This window comes from Gastrolobium bilobum, unplaced genomic scaffold (genome assembly GCF_033153095.1).
Source record: "Gastrolobium bilobum isolate Gb01-03AN ecotype WA unplaced genomic scaffold, APGP_CSIRO_Gbil_v1 utg3778, whole genome shotgun sequence".
In the NCBI taxonomy this organism is placed as follows: domain Eukaryota; kingdom Viridiplantae; phylum Streptophyta; class Magnoliopsida; order Fabales; family Fabaceae; genus Gastrolobium; species Gastrolobium bilobum.
The window spans coordinates 107,919-130,260 of record NW_026900154.1 but is presented as its reverse complement, the minus strand read 5'-3'; the positions used below and the strand labels follow the sequence as shown (position 1 = coordinate 130,260).

The 22,342-nt window shown below is 37.8% G+C and overlaps 1 protein-coding gene across 4 annotated transcripts; it reads right to left on the bottom strand.

The window, feature by feature from the left end:
* Nucleotides 1-8,378: 8,378 nt before the first annotated feature.
* On the bottom strand, nt 8,379-13,340 carry LOC133295528 (NAP1-related protein 1-like). 4 transcript variants are annotated; one of them, XM_061494369.1, is made up of 10 exons: nt 13,134-13,340; nt 12,792-12,914; nt 12,635-12,685; nt 12,093-12,164; nt 11,858-11,971; nt 11,703-11,764; nt 10,940-11,000; nt 10,552-10,608; nt 10,370-10,399; nt 8,379-8,828 (listed from the first exon to the last, which is right to left on the bottom strand). In XM_061494369.1, the coding sequence occupies exons 1-10, from the start codon at nt 13,254-13,256 to the stop codon at nt 8,760-8,762; spliced, it is 762 nt and encodes a 253-aa protein (XP_061350353.1). In that variant the 5' UTR covers nt 13,257-13,340; the 3' UTR covers nt 8,379-8,759. The 4 variants fall into 4 exon arrangements, with proteins under 4 accessions (XP_061350353.1, XP_061350351.1, XP_061350352.1 ...); XM_061494367.1 differs by having other exon boundaries at nt 8,380-8,840; nt 10,370-10,402; XM_061494368.1 differs by having other exon boundaries at nt 8,380-8,840.
* Nucleotides 13,341-22,342: the final 9,002 nt, after the last annotated feature.

Below are 22,342 nucleotides of genomic sequence, written 5' to 3'. Positions count from 1 at the left end.
AGAAGAGCTCCTCCACGAGAGAAACACAGTTCGAAACACAGTTAGAGAGGTTGAAGGTTCAGAAGGTCAGAAGCAAGGAGGAGAGTTTTAGAGGGAGATAGTGAGGTTCTTGGAAGAGGACGAGCAGCGCTGGAGCAGTGCTGATGGAAGGCAGTGACGACGTCTTCCTACAGCAATTGTTTTCAACTTCTTTTCTGTTTTCCAATGAATTCTTTCTTTCTTTTCTCTGTTTTATTAAATTCCATTATGAGCTAAATTGCTCCATAGGTTAGGTGATAAAGTACCTATGCTGTAACATTGAGATGTATGCCTAAACTTTGTTTATGTTAATGTTTAATTAGTTATTCAACGAGTTTGCTTAAATCTTATTCATGTGTGCATGTCGAGAGATACATATGTGATATTGAGGAGGTTGGGGCCAAGAGGTTTCCAAATCCAGACCCTTGTTGAATTGTGTGGATTAATTAGGTTAATTTAACTTGATTAAGTTGTGAGTAGAGAGATCATTCACACCACAAAGCCTAGAACTTGAACTTGAATAAATTCAGTGATTAGTTTGGCCATAGAGATGTGGGAATTAGTTGTTGGGTATATATGTTAGGTCGGCCAAAAGCCCCAGCATACCTTAGTGTTCGGTTACTAGTTAAACATTGATATAGCATTGTTAAAGCATCGTTTCAGTACTGGTGTATCAGGGAAATTGATCCTGACCTATATCTCATCCATCATCTTAATACCTATTATTTTAGTTTCTTATTATTAGTTGTCTTTTATTTTACAAAACCAACAATCATAATCAATCACTTTACTCACTTTCTTCACCTAAATAATCATTACTTGACACTTATCTCCGTGGGAACGATACTTGGACTCACACATCCCTTTATTACTTGTGACACGTGCACTTGCGTATTTGTGTGGAAGATTTAAAATTAATTACAAATTGCACAATAATAGGTACCTGCCATTGGTAGAATTTTCGTACAACAACAGTTTCCATGCTAGCCTGGGCATGGCACCCTACGAGGCGTGGTATGGTAGGAGGTGTCGGACTCCTACCTGTTGGTCTAAGGTTGGAGATAAGGAGTTGTTTGGCTTGGACTTTGTCCAAGATACTACCCTGCAGATCCAGTTGATCAGGGAAAAGCTGAAGCAGGCGCAAAATCGCCAGAAGAGTTACTACGATGTCAAGCATCGTCCACTGGAGTTCAGTGAGGGTGAGCACGTGTTTGTGAGACTTTCACCTGTCACCGGTGTTGGTCGGGCACTTGGAGTAAGGAAGCCTAGCCCGAGATTCATTGGGCCCGAGATTCATTGCCTTGCCTCCGAACTTGGCCAATATCCACGACGTGTTTCACGTGTCTCAGCTTCGGAATTACATAGCAGATCCTTCACATGTGGTACAACCGGATGATGTGGAAGTTCGGGAGAACTTGAAAACTCCCGTCGGACCACTCAAGATTCTCGATAGTGGCAAGAAGAAGTTGAGGAGCAAGATCATTCTGATGGTCAAAGTGTAGTGGATAGGAAGAACTGCTGAGGAGTGTACTTGGGATCGAGAGGACAAGCTTCTCTGGCAGTATCCCGACTTCCGAGACAGGTATGTTTCTGATTTTGAGGACAAAATCCTAAAAAGGTGGAGTGAATGTAAGAACCTGCACCGTTAATTAAGGAAGTTAATTAATTAATTATGAGAAATTAGGAAATAATTCTATAATTAACCCTGATATTTATGATAAGGCTTAAATAATATTGGTAAGTGAGTAATAATGCTGAAAGTCGCTTTTCTGACGAAAAGTGCAGATACTGGTTCTGCTACTCGGTATAAATGCATACCGATGAAGTATCCTGGAAAATTATAAGTGCATGAATATTCCTAGAATATTATATAGGACTAGTAAAACAAGTTTCAAGTCAAAATAATGAGAACTGGTGCCAGAACTGATACTGGCTATGGAAAAGCGCGTACCAGAAAGGTGCTGCGAAAAATAAAATAAAAATATGATAAATCTTAAAAGAATGAGTAGGTTCAGAATCCTAAGTTTGGGATTAAAATGCTAAGCGTAGCTATTTTTGTTAATATTGTGTGTTTAAAACTTAAGTGCCTATATATATGCATTTTGCACAAAACCCTAGGCATTTTTGTATTGCTGCGTGAGTGGTGGCTGACCAGCTCCTCCCTTCACTGTTCCATTGCTTGTTTTCCTTCCTCTTGTGAGCCTTTGGTGCCATTTTCTCCTTGTTCTCTTCACCAAAACACTTTGTAGGTGGGAGAGCTTGCATTGGGAGTGAGTAGGACACTTCATTTCTGAGTTGAGAGTTCAGTTTTGGTGTGAGTTTAGGGTTGTATTCTGAGTTGGAGTGAGTGGAGCCTTTTTCTTGTCATTTAAGGCTTTAAGAAGCCACCTTTGGAGAGAAAGGTCCAACCTTGTAGTGGATTTTCGTTTCCTTGTAAGTCAGAACTGTGAGGACTTGGTGGTGAGCTCCAAGAGCATTCCTTTTCTGAGTTTGAACCTTGGGTAAGCTTCACCAACCTTGATCATGAGTTTTATATGTTAAAAGTTGAGTCTTGTCATGTTTAATGAGTTAAACAAGTAACCAACCTGTATATGAACTTAAAAGAGAGTAAAAATGCATGCTTAGACGTTTTAATGGATTAAAAACCCAACCTTTGGAGTGATATCTCGCGAAATGCAGAAACTGCATTCTGTCGCGAAATATCCGGATATGGGGTCTTGTGATATGCGGATATGATATTCGGATATGGGATATCCGGATATGGCCCCAACATATATCCAGATATTCTGGGTTTTCGTGAAGAGTAGCGGTATTGTTCATACAGAACTGCGTTATGGGTTTGTGGACCCTAGATTGATGAAGTTGGACTTCTTTAATGACTTGTTAAGTCAGAATCTAAGTGATTAGGGCTTGAGGCTTTGTGAGAAGCCTAAAGACAAGAAACGTAAAGGAAAGGCGTTGTCTTTATGTCATATGCTTGTTGTGTTTAAATATTGATATGATTGCTGGTCCAAAACATATTGTGATTCTGCTGTGTGTGGACTTTGAGCTTGTGTGGACTCTTGGTTTGGATCGTTAGCTTGCAAGTTAAGCTTTTGTGTCCTCGGTTTAGCCATTGTTTGTTCCACCATATCCCATGGGGGGATGGTTTATATGCATGATGTGTTTTCATGTACTGTTTTATTGAAATGTTATTGTGTTGTTAAGTGCAAAATGCTTATGATATGTATGTGGTGTTTCGCCTAGACAGGAAGCCATGGGGTGGTCCTGTGGTCGGGTATAGCATGGGTGTGTACTGTGTGGGTAATAGACGTATTCCTGCACTTCTCTGATCAGTAGAATAGATACAACACACATGACATGATTATCTGCTGCATTGCACTGATTTTGGAACTGATATTTAATTACTGCTTTTAGAACTTATATTGCACATGTAAGTGAGCTTGGGGTGGAAGATCCTTGAGGACCCCTTTTCTTACTAAGATTTCTATTTAGAGATCTAACCCCACCTTTGGGGCACATATTTCAGGTTCAGGTAATGCGGGGGTTGAGACCTCTAGCTGCAGAAGGCCGAAGCTTAGCTGATTTATATGTTGTTATGCTGCTTATGTTGGGTGCTGGATTATGCCTGTTGCTATTATGTTTTTAGCTTCATATTATGTTATTGATTTGAGACTATGTTGGGCCTTGTTGCCTTATTTGGTGAGCATGGGGATTGTCCATGTCACATTTGATTATGTATCGTTGTTTAGATTGGAGTTGTTTAAACTATCAGGGTTGTCCGGCTTACGTGTTGTAGTGTCGTGATTAGAGACGCAATTAATGATCTTAATTATGATATGAGGTTATTCAGTATAGATATCTGTCTTTTGCATTTACATACAGGCAATGTTTTGAAAATGAATTAAGTAATTCAACTTGGTAATTATAATGACGTCATAATCGAAAAGAAAAAGAATATTCTGCATTTTTAATTAAGCGTGGCTTAATACGATGGCATGTTAACAATCCGGGTATACACGGGGTGTTACAGTAATGGTAGAGATGAAGGGAAAGGAAGAATCACACCAAGATTTATCATGGTTCACTCTCTAACCACATAAGAGCTACATCCAGACTGAGGTCATCGATTCCACTATATTCTAGTTTCCAACCGGTGCTAGAAAAACTGTTTTACAATTGAGTTTTTACAAGATCTATGATCAAACCTTTAATCACACTCAACCTATCACCTATAGGATCTCTCCAATAGTCAAGAACGAAATATAGCAATCCAAATCACTCAAACAGCAGAGCATCAATCTCTCCTTGTTCAACGTAAAAAGAAAGATCTGAAAAAGATCAAGAGATGAGAGATATTGAGCTTTTCCTCAAGGATATCAAAATATAGCCCAATTTGTGTTAATCTTTCCAAATTCTGAGTTCTTATGTAAAAATAGATTTAAAACATATCAGATGATGTCCAATAACAGAGATATAGCAGTGGTATTGACAGAGATGAAGGGAAAGGAAGAATCACACCAAGATTTATCATGGTTCACTCTCTAACCACATAAGAGCTACATCCAGACTGAGGTCATCGATTTCACTATATTCTAACTTCCAACCGGTGCCAAAAAAATAGTTTTACAATGGAGTTTTTACAAGATCTATGATCAAACCTTTGATCAAACTCAACCTATCACCTATAGGATCTCTCCAATAGTCAAGAACGAATCATAGCAGTCCAAATCATTCAAACAACAAAGGAGCATTCTCTCCTTTTCAACGTAAAAAGAAAGATCTGAAAAAGATCAAGACATGAGAGAGAAATTGAGCTTTTCATCAAGGATATCAAAATATAGCCAAATTTGTGTTAATCTTTCCAAATTCTCAGTTCTAATGTGTTTCTGTGTTAATCCTTGTTTGTGAACCCTCATTGGTCGTTTATATAGGTATAGGTATGATTAGATAGCTATTTATAGTCGTTACACCTTTAATTTTTAATCAACTCACGTGACTAGTGCAATATCAAGATATTTGTCGGGCATGTATCTTAATATTCTGGATTTCAATATTCAAATATCCCATATCCAGATATTTGAATATCCGTATCCGAATATGTAACACTTTGTCGGCCGCCGTTGTGTTAACTTCCATTACGGTAATAAAAGCGCTATTTATTGAATTAAATACACGAAAGACTTATTTAAAGTATCACTATAGCTTATCATTAACTACGTGACTTAACTTTTTCTTTTTTCTTTTCTTTCCTATAATTTTCGTACTTTATTTATTATTTTAGATTAAATTCTATACAGCTCCACAACCATATAGAATATTTACTTGACTTACACAACTATAACAATTATCAAGTGTTTGTCAGAATATAATAACAAGTATTATTTCTAACAAAACCACATACAGCATAACGGCTGTAAATTAAACATTTGTAAGGATTATATTCTCATAATATCTTTGCACCTGATATACAATATATCAATACATCTTAATTTATAAACATAAATACATCTCGCTTCCATTGTATAAATATATACATAAGCCTCTCCAAAAATGTTTACGCTTAAACATATATACAGCTAGTCTCAACACAAACATCTATCAGTCTAACTGTCCCATGCAATGCTCTAATCCCCATGCGCTGGTTCCTTGCCTAAGGATCCTTCTCCAACGGCTAACTGTACCTGAAATATATCCTCATAACGCGGGGTGAGAATTAATCTCAATAAGCTCGGGGTTTATGAAGCAGTCTCGACCCACGAGTTCACTTCGTACATAATATGTCAAACACAAAACATAGACAACACCATGCAATCTCTTAATTATTTAATTATTTTATATTAACACACATACATATTCCGATACACACACACATTATTTAATTAAGTATTTAATTTTTTAAGGGGAAAAAAGGAAGAAGAAGAAAAATAAGCTTATCCATTTATGACCACTTTTTTACCTGAGTCTTATGTGTTATCTGAAAGTTATCAATTCTTTGCGATGATTTTGAGGATGGCGACAACAATGCAATAGTTAGAATATATTTTGAGGGAACTAATTAGTAAAAGTTTGACTTAAATATGTATTTCAAGTTTTTCGAGTATTTAAGAGCATTCAATATACACACACAAAGAAGAAGGATACCCCAAAAATAGAAACGCATTTATATTATAATAGAGGGGTGAATCGCATGATTGATCACGAATAAACTAACAAGGAGAGATTGAATTTACCTAAACTCGGGAGGGTTTTCAGCATAGACATCGAAACATGATCTTTTAGCAAAAAACAGCAACTACTCTTTTTCTTTGGTGAATACAAAGGCTACAATAAGTAGCCTGCAAGAAGTACTCTTTGTTACAGTGTTTCAAAACCCGGATCAAATCGGCCGGATCGACCGGGTTTCGGTGACTCGGTGCCCTCACCAAATTGAGCTGGCCATTGGATCGACCATGCACTTAAACTTGTTTCGATCGATTGACTCGGCCAAATCTCGGTGACTCAACGAGTAATATGAAACTCGGGTCAAGCTGTTTTTTTACGATTCTTGATCTCCAATGAAGTCGCCACTACTAGAAACTGACAAGGCACGTCTGCACGAGCCAAGCATTGACCAAGAACTTGTGGAGAGCGAACATCACCACAACCTGAGCAGCGGTCAGACAGTGCCGAACTTGATCTTGGGCTGCCACGGAAGATGCATGGGTTTTCAAAGAAAGAACGCCGAGGGGCAGCAAACAAGAGAAATCGGTTCAGCAAATTATGGTGACCATCATCGCTTAGGTAAGGGAAGGACACCAAGGCTAGTGGAGAGAAGAGAAGGAGTTGCTTGAGGATAATGAGAAAGTAATAGGAAAATGGGAAATACGCTCAGCTTCTGAGGACTTTTCGAGTGACAATGTGTAGGGTGTGGGTTTCAAGACTGACATTACCCATACCAATACGTCACAAGCTGAATTAAGTGGCCCTGCTCCATCGATTGCACAAGTCAATCAAAATGAAGCTCATAGATTTCCAACCAATCAGGACACCAATAATGGGATCAACTTACCCTTTTCTAGAATGTACCCTCCACAAACAAGGACTATGGATCAGCTTCTTCCAATTCAATCTCAATCGTCCATCATGAGCTTCCGATATCCAACCCAACCATCTTGGACCTTGACGACAAGGACAATTTTCATGAGTTAGGACTTGTAGTAGACTCAAGTGGAACCAAGTCCAGGAGACATATTAGAGAACCCAAAATATTTATTGGATTATGTGAAGTGAAGGCCAGTAGTTAATAAGTCCAACAGTTAAATAATTTATTATATAATTTAATATAAATTTAATTAAATTAGTTAAATCAGTACCTCACCGGTTGAACCAATGACTTAGTAACTTGATCTTCGATGACCTGGCCGAGATTTAAAACACAGCTTTGTTGTGATAAGTGATTATAATAAACATTCATACTTTATTTGTGCAGTATAATAAATGTTATATGAAATCCATTTACTACATTGATAGTCTTTTTCAGATACACCTTTTTCTTTTTGGGCCTTACCACCAATGTTTAACCCTTCAGTGCAAAAATAACCAGCAAGCTCAGCAGAACACCCGGCTCAAAAACCTTAACCTAGTTGTAAATCTTTGCAAGTGTTTTACATCATACGTGAAATGGTTAACGATTGTTTATGCATCCAAATGAAAAGCTAGATGCTATGTACCGAGTCCACTGTTGAACGCAGAACTTGAGCAAAGCCTATATTACAAAGCATACAGCCAGCTCTCATTTACGATATACTTGAAGTTCATAGGTCAAGATGGATATTAATTTCACTTTCAGATTATCCTGACGATGGAACAATGAATGATTTGTTGAAATTTTAATGCTGTTTCAGACCTGTGTTTCTTGCGAATTTTCGTTCATGCCTCAACCTGTTGTTGAGCAGTAAAATTGCCAAACACAGTTGTTCATTTCTACACATATAACCGGTACAATACCTACAAAGAGAAACTTGAGTTTTGTTAATCAGTCGGTTTGATATAATAACATTGTAGTAGCGAGATTTTTCTTATAATTCCGTCAGCAGTTGGCAGCAAAGCTCAGCAAGCCGACCAAATTAGGAATGTCATTTTATGCGTTACACACTTAACAGGTATGTAATAGTAATGCTACTTGTACAAGTACAACCACAATAGTTATAAGTGACCTCGACTGTAAACGTGCCAGCATCTAAATTTAACATGAAAAAGTCTGAATGTAAATACTTGAATTCAAACGCAGCAGTGCTTGCAAAAATGCAATTACGTTCAGTTACGACTGTAAAGTTACGCAAGCAGCATAACCCATCACCAATTCTAAATAGAAATTGCAATAAAGATTCATTGCAACAGTTATTCGTAGGAGGAAAATAGACGGGATAGCATTGAAATGGTATTTGAATATCTGCTGGGGGAATCATTGCGCACTTGTAAAATGCTTCCCTATGGTGTACCTCCGCGTGCTAAGAAAAACCAAAAATTCCAAAACAAAGAACCAATAAATAAAGCCATGTACCATCATCTGAAAAAGTGCATTACGGATGAAACAGGAAATAACTTCACAGGACAATAAATAGATTATGGTCATCTCGAGAGAACCACTAACTAGCCTTGGTAGCTACACCTGCTGACATGAGTTGACACACAAAGGGTGGCCATGGTCAGCATCCCCAACCCAAAGAAAAAAAAAAGGTGATACCACCGTAATGCATTTACTTGCCATCCTCCTCCTCACCATCATTGTCATCCTCCTCTTGATCGTCATCATCTTCAGAGTCATCCTCATCATTTCCCTGCAAATGAGAAAATTTTACACTTTATTATACAACATAATAACTGTACATGATATTTCAAAAGTAGTAAAGTATTAACTATAAAATGCACATAAATTCGGAAAAAAAAAAAAGTTTAGTAAACTAATTCTCTTAGTGAAGCAACAGCTTAATTTTGACTTTAAAAGAATTTCATTGAGTAGTGCTGAGGTCTGCCTCTTTTTTCCCATGTAAGAATCTTCACAAGTCTCCACAGAAATTAACAGTAATGATAAACCAGAAAAATACGAAAGGCACTGAAAGAACGGCAATGCCACAAATCATTTTCAGTCTAGGAGTCGGGAAATAGATACAAAGACTTCATACATCTAATCTAATCTAAAATATTAAACCTGTGCCAGATGCCAACTATCCAATCAATGATGTAAGCTTTAATTATTTAACAAGGGTACGTTATTTTTACAAACTTTTTGTTTACAAACTACACTATGTACTCCGGGAAGTACACACTTAAGTGTTTATACTCCCCGGAGTACATAGTGTAGTTTGTAAGAGTTTGTAAATAAAAGGTTTGTAAATATAACCCTGCTCTATTTAACATCATAAAATTTGTTATTTTTGGGACCATGAATATGATTAGAACTTTCTACCTTCAGCTGTAACTTCATTGAAAATCTCTGTAATGTAGAATGATTAAATGTAATTTACATCTCATTTGTGGTTAGTGATTTAACAGGCATAATCTGACTCCTTGATGATGAGTTGAGGGGAGTAAATTCTAGACTATAGTTGTGAAGAGCAGTTTCAGAGACTAAGGGTTTCCGGTTATGCAGGTGTAAGACAGTTTATATAAAGGAAGTTAAGCAGCATGCAGGTTAGCAAATGCTTTAATTGTGAAAAATGGGGATCACATCATAGCACAAGTTGCATGGTTTAGGTATCTTAAGTCTAACAAAGTGATAAGAAAATTGAGGGGGATGTCAAACATAGGGTTGGGGCTGGGTTGATGAAATGGAGAGATGCTATACTCAAAAGGAAAATCTTCCAGACAACATGCTCTATGGTAGTGAGTGTTAGGCAGTGAAGTGCCAACAAGCACAGAAAAAATAACAATAAAAAAACTAATGTAGTGAAGATGAAATTGTAGAGGTAAAAGCGCATACATTGATAGATAATAACTGGAACAAATGCATCTAAGAGGAAGTTTAAGCAGCATCTATTGACTCTTGAATTTTCATAGAGTCCAAAGACATCGATTGATCCATTTAGCCAATCCCACCTAGTGGGATAAGATTTGGTTGTTGTCTGTATTTTATAAGATTGAGAAATGGAAAAATCAATGCATTCAGTTCAGCATTCTTCCATTGAATTTTGCCAAAACTACCCATTAACTGAACTTTGTAGTGCACATATTTAGCATGTAACCAGAGATTGCCAGATTCAATACAAGTATAAAAACTATACTCATCAGCTTTGGAGAACAGCATTTGCCAATCTGGAATGTTTTTCTGAAAAAAAAAAATAAATAAAAGAAATGGAACCTCAATTACCTCATCATCAGCTTCATCCTCATCACCATCCTCCTCGTCAGGCTCCCCCTGTTCCATTATAATTAACTACTGTTAGAGACACAAGCAAGAGAAAATGGCAGAGTGTGAAACAAATGACTATGTAAAACCTAGAAGCATAATTGTATTCAAAGAAAAGAAGCCAGAACTGAAAGTTAACTTACATTGTTGAAATAAGTAAGCGGATTTGGCCATAAATCATCCTTGATTAATTCTGCGACCTGCAATTTAGAGTGATGTATAACACTAAGATTCATGTGACAAAGCAAAAAACAAAGGGAAGTCAATAATTGTTTTATAGAGATGGAAAATCTAAGGCAAGGACAAACAAATCTAGAAAGAATTTTACAAAAAAAAAACCACTCCTCAATTTAAACACGACTAACGAGTGTGGAGTGAGGGCAATCCTTGTACGCAGCCCCTTGCAAATAAATGCAAAGAGGCTGTTTCCCGAATTCAAACCCGTGACCTTTCAGTCGCAAAGGAACAGCTTTACCACTGCACCGGTTTGCCCGCTGTAGAAAGAATTTTACAAAACCGGAAAAAATATACCTCATCATGAATGTCATCCAATTCATCTTTCTGCTCGGTGTCACTAAACCAACTGAAGAAACTGCATTCATTAGCACAAGAAAATTAAAAATATTAACTATTGGTTCCGTGAAGTGTCTACAAAAGGAGCTTTGACAATATTTTTTATATAAAAATATTAATTGACAATTGATCAACAAGAAATAAGTGTACACATTATCAAGATCCTAGTTTCCATACCATCAACCAAGAACTATTACTCCTGAGTAGTCCTGGATGTTTATTTACGTTTGGTCTCAATTAATTGAGATATAAAATTCCCACAGGCTTAACTTATCAGCAAAACAATTACACCTGAATTTGCTTGAGGAGATCTTAAAAGTCAAAGGCTAGATTCACGGAGGAGAGATCAAGATTAGTTGGATCTTGAATGGGGAGGTCAGTTATCTTGTTATACAGTGTCTGCTAATTGATTAGCTTGAATATAACTTGGCTCATGGGATAAATAACTACGAATATTAAGTTAAGCAGACAATATTTGGACAGGAAGTTATCACAAATAAATTTGGTGACCAAGCAAAATCCCTAAAGCTAATTTTTTTTTTTTTTTACTAAGAAAGAAAAAGCAAAGTTCACCCAACTGACCTAATACACAAAACCAGTATAGGAGATATTTGTTATTATTTAACTTGCTAGTTAAAAAGAGCATGTATGACATATGAACATTGCTTTCTTTGTTTTCAATATTTTCTGTAAAAACCCTTGAACATACTTAGACACCAACCTGACATCAGTAGGAGCCCGCTTGTTCCCTTTCTTCTCATGATTAACTCCATTGGGTATGCCCTTCACGTTTATGGATTATGCTTTAAGAAACAAACAAAATAAAAACTGTACAAACTAATAGAAGAAAAACAAAAGTTAATTTCATAGCATTACCTTTCCCTCTTTCCATTTTATAGGTGTGGCAGTAACCTTTGTTGTTCCTTCTTCAAGGAAGGTAAAAGTCTTTACAAGCTTTGTATCCTCAAAATAGGGATTGGGATTGAAATTCTGAACAAGAAATTATTTACAATTACTGAACAGTTCAAGCAAAACAAAAATTTCCAAAACTTACGAGTAATTAGCAAAACATTTATATGAATTAAGCATCAAGGGGGAAGAAGCAACTCACAAAGGTGAAAGAGTAGCCTGATTTGACATCTTTATAATCTTCAACCTCAAGAGAACTCAAATACTTAAATATCTATCAAATAAAGGATCAGTAATGAATTAGACTCACTCATTGGGTATCTGTAGTCAAAGGAACAGCAGTATTGAAAGTACTTCCATGGAACCCTCAAAACAACAATCCCAAATAATTACATAAAAGCAAAGACATGGCACGTGTGAACAGCTTAAGTACTTATTCATGTAGAGCTACATTCTAAAATTAACTGAATAGCGTTTGAATAGACATTCCAACAAGTGCTTATGCAAGAATGAGTTAATTTTGCGAAAAATACAAAAACAGCTATGGCCTAATCTGCTTTTAGCTTTTACAAAGTAAGCATAAATTTCTAGCATATGAAAATAAGACCAGAACATCTTATAAGGGTTTCAACAGCTGTTTTAATAAGAACATACAAACAGGACCAAAATGCTTCATGAGTGCTTATTGTAGTAGATAAGGTCACTTAGTCAAATTTTAGTGCGTGCCACAAAAAGAGGCCAAACCTTTTGATCTTCCTCGTTCAAAAGATCACCAAGAGCAGGATGACTCAAAAACTGCACAAGGAGAACAAACAAAGTAAACCTCATAACAATAACAATTCCACAATTCCAAAATTCAATAAACCAAAAATAAAAATAAAAAATAAAAAAGATAACTCACAGCAGTTAACCAGAAGTCAGGAATAGACTTGACAACCGCATTCCGCCTATCATAGACCGGCTTCCGTACCTCATTGTACTTTTGCTCAATTTCGAGGACTTTATCGCTCGCCTCTTCATTGATCTAAAAAAACAGGAACCAACATTCATTACAGAACACAAAAATTACAGGTCAATTTGACCATATTCCGGTAGCAAAAACATATAATTAAATAATATAACTAATCACATTGCTTGCGTGCAACCTTGAAACTGGAACTGGTTAGGCATGAACGAAAATTCGAAGCTTCAATTTTGTGAATTTGACAAAAGATAAAAGAAAAGTTTATAGTGAATTTGGTACCTTTTCGAGCTCGTCTTGGATCTCCTGCAACTTCTCAATGGAGAGGACGAGTTCTCCGTCGATTTCCTCCGGATTCTCGCCCTTGTCTGAAACCTTCAACTTCTTGGTCTTGTCGGCCACCATCTTCTTCTTCGCTCAAATGCTTTTGCTTCTGGGTTTCTGGTTTGTGTAAAACCCTAACACCGCGAACAGAAAAGTTAGGGTTTTAGGGGGTTTATATGTGTCACTCGTTCATCACCGGAAGGGCGCACACGAAATAAATAAGCTACAGCGTGACATGTGTCCAATGTGGGGGTAAATTCGTCGTTTCACGTATTGCATGCTTTCCAGATATTTTACGCTTTTAAGATACATTAACACGCCTTCTCTTTCTACTAATCACCTATTAGTGATGTTTCATAATTTCAGTTTAAATTTAGGAATATTCCATTTCAACTTTTGTTCGTTTTAAAAAAGCATATTACTGTATCCAATATATATATATATATATATATATATATATATATATATATATATATATATATATAGGGTTTAGCGGATGTAAAGTGACTGGCACCTAAGGATTGGTGCAGTCATATAAAACTACGTCATTTTATAATGTAAAAGCATTAAATATGGAGAATAATAACCATACAAAGGTAGAAATAAATATAAAACATTAAATATGGAGAATCATAGCCATACAAAGTTAGAAATAAATATAATATTTTTATTTTCTACAATTAATTTTAAATGTGAACTTCTTTTATCCCACCTAAAACGACGTAGTTTTTAGGTGACTGCACCAATGCTTATATACAGTCACATTACAAATCATTTTGCCATATATATATATATATATATATATATATATATGGTAATAGGAGATAATTATTATCTCCAACTGACTCACTTACGTAACTGGGATTCACTTTCAGGGGGAGAGAAAAAAAATAGAGTATGATCCATCTTAAATTTGTGTATGTAGGAGATAAATTTATTCTTATGTAACATAAGAATAATAAATCTCATATATATATGATACATTTCTGCAGTTGCTATACGTGCAGCAATCAAATATTTTCCATATATATACTTGAAAGCATTAAATGCGAGGAATCATAATCATACAAAATATGAAAGCATTAAATGTGGGGAATCATAACTGACCTGGATAAAATACAGTAGGCTCACTAAAGGTTAAAAGCCCAAAGATCAAGGCTTAAACCCGCAAGGCCCAACACAAAGCGTGATGTCCTCATCGCGCATAAAGGATCAAAGGGCGCGATGGACTCATCGCGCCTAAATCGCCTTTTAACATAACTTCAGAGATAAGGAAGCAAACAATGATACAAGTGAAGATCCACTGCGTCATTAAACAAATAAATAGAAGACAACACCAGCTTGCCACCACTCCACCAAGATAGCCTGACATAAAGAGATAAGGCTAATGAAGCACCAGCTGAACCTATAGCCCATAAACAGCCAATCAGAAGTCATACCGCCTACCAAAGGCGGCATCAGATTCATTATATAAACACATGGTACATGCCCAGGTATGATAATCTAATTCAGTAAGAATGCAACATAAGCCTGACTTTGATACTGGCTTGAGCGTCAGAGTGTCATTGCAGGTACCCCCCAGTCTGAATCATCGCATCAAAGGAGAATCATACCCATCGTAACATCAACAATAATCAACAGCCCAGAAAGCAGATAACCGAACCCAAAGTCTTCTCACATCAACCTTGTATGATTAGGCGCGATACAGATTGTCCAGCCCATATTGTATTGGACCAATCATTGGCGCCGTCTGTGGGAACTTTATCATTTAGAACCCATTCATTCACAATCTAAAAACATGGTTGATACCCGAAGCAAATCCCAGAATGATTCCAAAGGGAAGCAGAAAGAAACACCAGCCTCCCGTGAAAAATCAGCTTCATCAATTGCACCAATTTTCGTGCACCACGACAATCCACCCACAACCCAACACTTGTTGAAGCTTACTACTCAGCAGAACAAAAAAATTGCTCAGCAAAATCGATATTTAGCTCGATTAAAAAAATCACAGAAGGCTAGAGAGAAAAACCAGGAAAAAGGAAAAAAAAAAACCCGAGAAAGAAACTGAAAAAAGAGCTCAAAAATTCTAGTGAAAGTAAGCCAGGATATGAATATTCAAAAAAAGATCTTGAACCCTCTGGTCAGAGCAAGAAAAGAGAAGAAGAAAAAGAAACCCATGAAAATTCTCAGGGAAATTCTAAGACAGCTTCACATATCTTGCATCCCTTTACCCCATGTGTCATGAGTGTCCCTATCCCCAAGGACGTAAAAATTACAACTGAGCAGTATAATGGAAAGGGAGATCCCCAAGAACATTTGGAACAATTCCAGACAAACATGATGGCACAAGATGTCACTGATCCAGTAGCTTGCAGGCTATTCCCAACAACGCTAAAAGAAATCGCGCTTAGATGGTATTCCGCTTTACCAACCAATTCAGTTCAAAGTTGGGAGGATCTCACTAATCAGTTCCTCGTACAGTTCGCAACTAGCAAAGCACAGTACAAATCTACACATGCCTTGAAAACAGTACGACAAGGAGCACAGGAAACTTTGTGCGATTATCTTAATAGGTTTTTGGATGAAGTGCTCTTAGTAAGAGACCTAGATCCATAAGTTTCCTTACATCTAATCATTGAAGGATTGCTTGAAGGTCCTTTTTCTATGTCGTTGGCCAAACAACGCCCATGCACCATTGAAGAATTAAGAGCGTGATCTGAAAAATTCATTAATTTGGAAGATTATAAACGATCGCGAGATACTTCCGGCGTAAAATCGGAAATAGACAATTTTGAAAAAGATTTCCCAAAGAATTTCCAAAGACAGTTCCGCGAAAAAAGAAAGTGGGAAAAGTTCGATAATTATACTCTTGTGAACACATCCCGAAGACAGATCCTTAAGGAAGTTTTCCAAACTGGTTATGTTCACGTTGCTAAGCCCCCACCATTTAAAAAAGGTGGACAACGTGATGAGACCAAATTATGCGAGTTTCATAATGATACCGGCCATACCACTGACGAGTGCTTTGATCTCAAAAACACCATTGAAAACTTATCAGAGTAGGCAGACTTCAAGAATTCATTTCCACCTACAGAGAGTTTAAGGCACAAAGAAGGCGCGATAGAAGTCCTCATCATGATCAGAATCTTGACCGACAAAGGGCATATCCCAGGATGGACTATAATCAAGCCAGAAATAACAATGATAGGAACGCACTCGATGACCGCACTGATAGGCGCAGCCTCAATATCTCCTCCTTGATTCACTCGGGCTCGCTTCTTATATCTCTTCTTCCCCTGTGTAGAGGGAGCTGGTTGAGAATGAGAAGACATTGTGCCTACACAACAAGAGAAAATTAGTCCAAATGTCAAACAATTACATGTCATGAATCCAATTCCACAATTCCCAAATTTAGAACTCTTGTAGTGAGGAATTTGGATCAAAACATGTATGAATTACAACCCCACAATGCCATAATGTAGACCCTCAATTTTGTATGAAAAAGGGCTTGGGCGCTAAAACGGTCACACTGAGCGTTTTAGCGTCCTGGCCTTAAACGTGTGTAAAAACTGGACGGGCGCTAAAACGTTGAAACCAAACGTTTTAGCGCCAGGCCAATTTTTGGGTCAGGCATTTCCACGAACACCTTGTGTGTGTGTGTATTTGCATATATGAATTATCATTGAGGGAATTTCTTCTAAACCCCAAACAGATGGAAACAACAGCATGATTCAAACATGAACATTTAGTGACAATCTAATCATAGAAATATAACATGTTCATGAATCAAAAGTGGAACTCCTATGGTTGTAAAGTAAACCCATAAACCCTAAGGCAATCCAAATTGAAAGAGAAAGAAAAATGGATGAGTACCTGAAATGGGAGTGGATGAGGTGCAATGAAAGAGTGCAGCAAGAACTCAAGATACAGGGAAAAAGAAAAATGAAGACGTACCACTCAACAATGGAGACGTAGAACTCAGAAATACTGTGAAATAAAGAAGTGAGAGGGAAACCGTGTTTATGAATAAGTGACGGGGCGCTAAAACGTTGGCTGAGCAGCGCTTTAGCGTCCTTGTCCAGAGAAATATGCATACTTTGTGCAGCACAGCGCTAAAACAGTCATAGTTAGCACTTTAGCGCGTTTGGCCAGAGTGCCTGTATTGGTGTTGTTGGTGAACGCTAAGACGGTCATAGTGAACGTCTTAGCGCGCACGACCAGAGAGTTTCATAATGATGGAACTCTAGGGACGGTAAAACGTTCAGAGGTAACGTTTTAGCGCCCAGCACATAGCAAAAAATTCTCTTTGATTTTTCAAAAAAAAATTTCCCTTTTACTTCTCCATCTTATGGATATGGTATGAACATGGAATTGCATACCTAGTACAGTGGGTTGTCTCCCACTCAGCGCTTGTTTAACGTCACGAGCCTGACGGGTATGATCTATTTTACCTCTAATAGAGCAACTGTCAGTAGTTGCCTATCCACAGCACTTCCAACATATAACTTCAATCGTTGACCATTGACTGTAAAACTTCTGTCCGAATCCAAAGAACTGATTTCTACAGCCCCATATGATTTCATGTCTTTTACCACAAACGGTCCAGACCATCTAGACTTTAACTTCCCTGGAAACAGCTTCAACCTGGAATTAAACAGAAGTACTTGATCCCCCACCTTGAAGTCTCTAAGTGTGATCTTCCTATCATGCCATAGCTTTGTCTTTTCCTTATACAAACTGGCTCTTTCATAAGCAGACAAACAAAACTCATCCAATTCATCTAGCTGTAATAATCTTTTCTGTCCTGCTGCTTTGGAATCAAAATTCAGATATCTCACAGCCCACAAAGCCTTGTGCTCCAATCCAACTGGAAAATGGCATGCTTTTCCAAATAGCAACTGAAATGGAGACATCCCAATAGGAGTTTTGAAAGCGGTCATATACGCCCATAAGGTGTCATCAAGTTTCTTGGACCACTGGGTCCTAGCATTCCCAACAGTCTTCTCCAATATTCTCTTCAATTCCCTGTTGGAAATCTCAACCTGACCACAAGTCTGTGGGTGGTATGGAGTGCTTATTTTGTGCCTCACTACATACTTAGCCAAGGCATACTCCACCATCCTATTATCAAAATGAGTGCCCCCATCACTAATAATAGCTCTAGGGACTCCAAATCTTGAAAATATATTCTTTCTCAGAAAAGCAATCACCACCCTGGAATCATTGGTTGGTGTAGCTATGGCCTCAACCCATTTGGACACATAATCAACTGCCACCAATATGTACTTGTTAGAGTAGGAAGAAGGGAAAGGTCCCATAAAATCCATACCCCAAACATCAAAGATCTCCACTTCCTGAATATTGTTCAACGGCATTTCATGTCGCCTAGAAATATTCCCAGTTCTCTGACAGTTGTCACATGCCTCCACAAACTTCTTTGCATCCTTGTATAAAGTGGGCCAGTAGAAACCACTCAACAATACTTTTGCTGCAGTTCTCTCACCTGCAAAATGTCCACCATATGCAGAACCATGACAATGCCACAACACATTCTTCTGTTCTTCCTCTGGAATACACCGTCGGATCACACTATCTGAACATCTATAGAAAAGATATGGTTCATCCCAAATGTATCTCTTAACATCATGCAGAAATTTCTTCCTCTGTTGCCATGTTAAATCCTTAGGCATCAATCCAGCAGCTTTATAGTTGGCAAAATCAGCAAACCATGGTGGGGTACTGATATATAAGACTTTATCCCCAACCATCTCTGTTACAGCACATATTGCCAAAACATGTTCATCAGGAAACTCTTCTCTGATCACTACTTCCGGTCCTTCTTGAAGCTCTTTTTCTGTAATCCTGGATAAGTGATCAGCCACCAAGTTTTCAACTCCCTTTTTGTCCTTGATCTCTACCTCAAACTCTTGCAACAGTAACATCCAGCGGAGCAACCTGGGTTTAGCATCCTGCTTGCTTAACAAATACTTTAAAGCTGCATGGTCAGTGTAAACAATAACTTTTGATCCTAACAGATCTGGCCTGAATTTGTCAAATGCATACACAATAGCCAGTAATTCTTTTTCTGTAGTAGCATAATTCTTTTGTGCATCATTTAAGATCTTACTGGCATAGTAAATGACATGCAACAATTTATTCACTCTTTGGCCCAATACCACTCCTACAACATAGTCACTGGCATCACACATTAATTCAAATGGTAATGAAAAATCAGGTGCCATCATGATAGGTGCAGTGGTCAACTTTTCTTTTAAAACATGAAATGCATGCAGACATTCATCATCAAACAGGAACTCTTGGTCCTTGACCAATAACTTGCATAAGGGCTTGGCAATTTTTGAAAAATCTTTTATGAACCGCCTATAAAATCCTGCATGTCCAAGAAAACTCCTCACACCCTTAACATTTACAGGTGGAGGAAGTTTCTCTATCACAGAAATTTTTGCCTTATCCACTTCAATTCCATTCCTAGACACCTTGTGTCCAAGAACTATACCTTCTGTCACCATAAAGTGACATTTCTCCCAGTTCAAAACCAAATTACAGTCTTGACATCTTTTCAAAACATAATCTAAATTCCCTAGACATACATCAAAATCAGAACCAAATACAGAAAAATCATCCATAAAAATTTCTATGCATTCTTCTATCATATCAGAAAAAATGGAAAGCATGCACCTTTGAAAGGTGGCAGGAGCATTGCATAAGCCGAAAGGCATCCTCCGGTGTGCGAATATTCCATATGGACATGTAAAAGCAGTCTTCTCTTGATCCTCTGGTGCCACAGCTATCTGATTGTACCCTGAATAACCATCCAAGAAGCAATAGAAAGCATGTCCTGCCAACCTCTCTAGCATCTGATCCAAGAAAGGAAGTGGAAAATGATCCTTCCTGGTTGCCTTATTCAGCCTCCGGTAGTCAATGCACATTCTCCAACCAGTGATTGTCCTTGTGGGAATCAACTCATTATTCTTATTTTTCACCACAGTCATCCCCCCTTTCTTGGGAACGGTCTGCACAGGACTCACTCAAGCACTGTCTGAAATGGGGTAAATCATCCCAGCATCAAGCAACTTCACTACCTCCTTCCTCACTACTTCCTTCATAGTGGGGTTGAGTCTCCTCTGTGGTTGCCTTACTGGTTTGACCTCTTTCTCCATCAATATTTTGTGGGTGCAAAAGGAAGGATCAATACCCTTAAGATCTGAAAACTGCCATCCAATAGCCATTTTATTCTTCTTGAGTACCTTAATCAACTTCCCTTCTTCCTCATCAGACAACATTGCATTAATGATTGCTGGATATGTTTGATCATCCCCAAGGAACACATACTTCAAATGTGAAGGTAATTCTTTAAGTTCTACCTTAGGTGCTCCTTTTGGAATGTCATCAATCTTCTTCTCAAGCTCTTCCACTTCTGGCTCTTCTTGGTAATCTTCTGTACCTGTCTCTTCTTCTGATCTTTTTTCCTCAACTGGGAATTCTTCTTCTTTATTCACTTCTTCCACAACCTCCTGTATTACATCCAATCTAAAACAATCCTCTACATCAACAGGGTGCTTGATGGTTTCAAATACATCAATTGTGACTGTTTCCTCATCCACCCTTAGCAACAACTTTCCTTGTTCAACATCTATCAAAGATCTTGCAGTTGCTAAAAAGGGTCTTCCTAACAATAGAGGACTTTCTGTATCTTCTTCCTCCATGTCAAGAATCGCAAAATCCACTGGAAAAATAAACTTGTCTACCTTGACCAAGACATCTTCAACCACACCTTCAGGCCTCTTGATAGATCTATCTGCAAGATGCAGAATAAGATTGGTCTCCTTCAAAGTGTTGATTCCCAAAGCTCTACATACTGTCAACGGCATCAAGTTTATGTTGGCTCCCAAATCGCATAATGCCTTTCCCACCTCCACATCTACTATAGCAATAGAGATGCTGAAGCTTCCAGGATCTTTCATTTTTGTTGGAAGCTTCTTCTGGATTAGGGCACTACACTCTGCTGTTAGGGCCACTGTCTCACCATCAGTTAATTTCCTCTTCTTAGTAAGAAGATCCTTCATGAACTTTGCATAGTGAGGCATATTTTCCAGTGATTCAGAAAATGGTATGTTAATTTGTAAATTTTTGAAGATATCCAGAAATCTTGCATAGTGCTGTTTCTGAATCTCTTGCTTCAACCTTTGAGGGTAGGGAACTTTAGCATAGGGAGATAAAATAACTGGCTGTTCTTTTTTGTCAACCATCTTCTTCTTTTCCCACTTCATCATTTTTTGTGGGGAAGTATTTTTACCAAATTCTACCTCTCCTTCATTCTTATTGTTCTTCCCTTCCTCTTCTTTATCAATTCCAACTATAACATCTCTAACAACTACTTCCTTCTCACTTTTCTCATTTCTCATTTTTTCTACTTCATCATCAGAGACTACATCTTCAACCACAACCTCTTCTTCTTTCTTTTTATTTTCCACATTCTTTTTCACTGGTTGAAGTACCAACCCACTTCTTGTCATAATTGCTTTACAGTGCTCCTTAGGATTCACTAATGTATCACCTGGAAATTTCCCTTGTGGTATCTCTGATATCTGTCTTGATAATTGACCAATCTGGGTCTCCAAATTTCTGATTGATGCTTCCTGATTTCTGAAAGAAGTTCTGGTCTCCTGCATGAATGCAGTTGTCTCTTCCCTGAATGAATTAGACCCCTGGATATAATCCTGAGTTGTCTTAAATAACTGAGCAAACGCTTTCTCCCATGCAGCAGGATCACTTGACTGCTCCTTCATATGTGGTGGTGGAGGATGTAATGGTGGGTTCAATTGATGGTTGGAACTATAGCTGAATCCTGGGTGTTGATTTTTGTTCTTCCATGGTGGCACATAAACATTCCTTCCCTGATTGTTGTAGTTCCTTTGATTATTCTGATCATACCACACTCCATTCACCTCTGCTTGTTCTGGTGATCCCCCATAATCACACTCCTCTGTCACATGGCCTTTGCCACAGATGGCACATACACATTTGGTTTCCACAGAGGCTACCTTTTGTGAAGAGAGTTGCTTGATAAGGGTATCTAATTGTTGCTGCTGTTGTCTCTATGTCTGCATCAGTTGGTCATTCCTTGCCAACAGAGCATCATACCC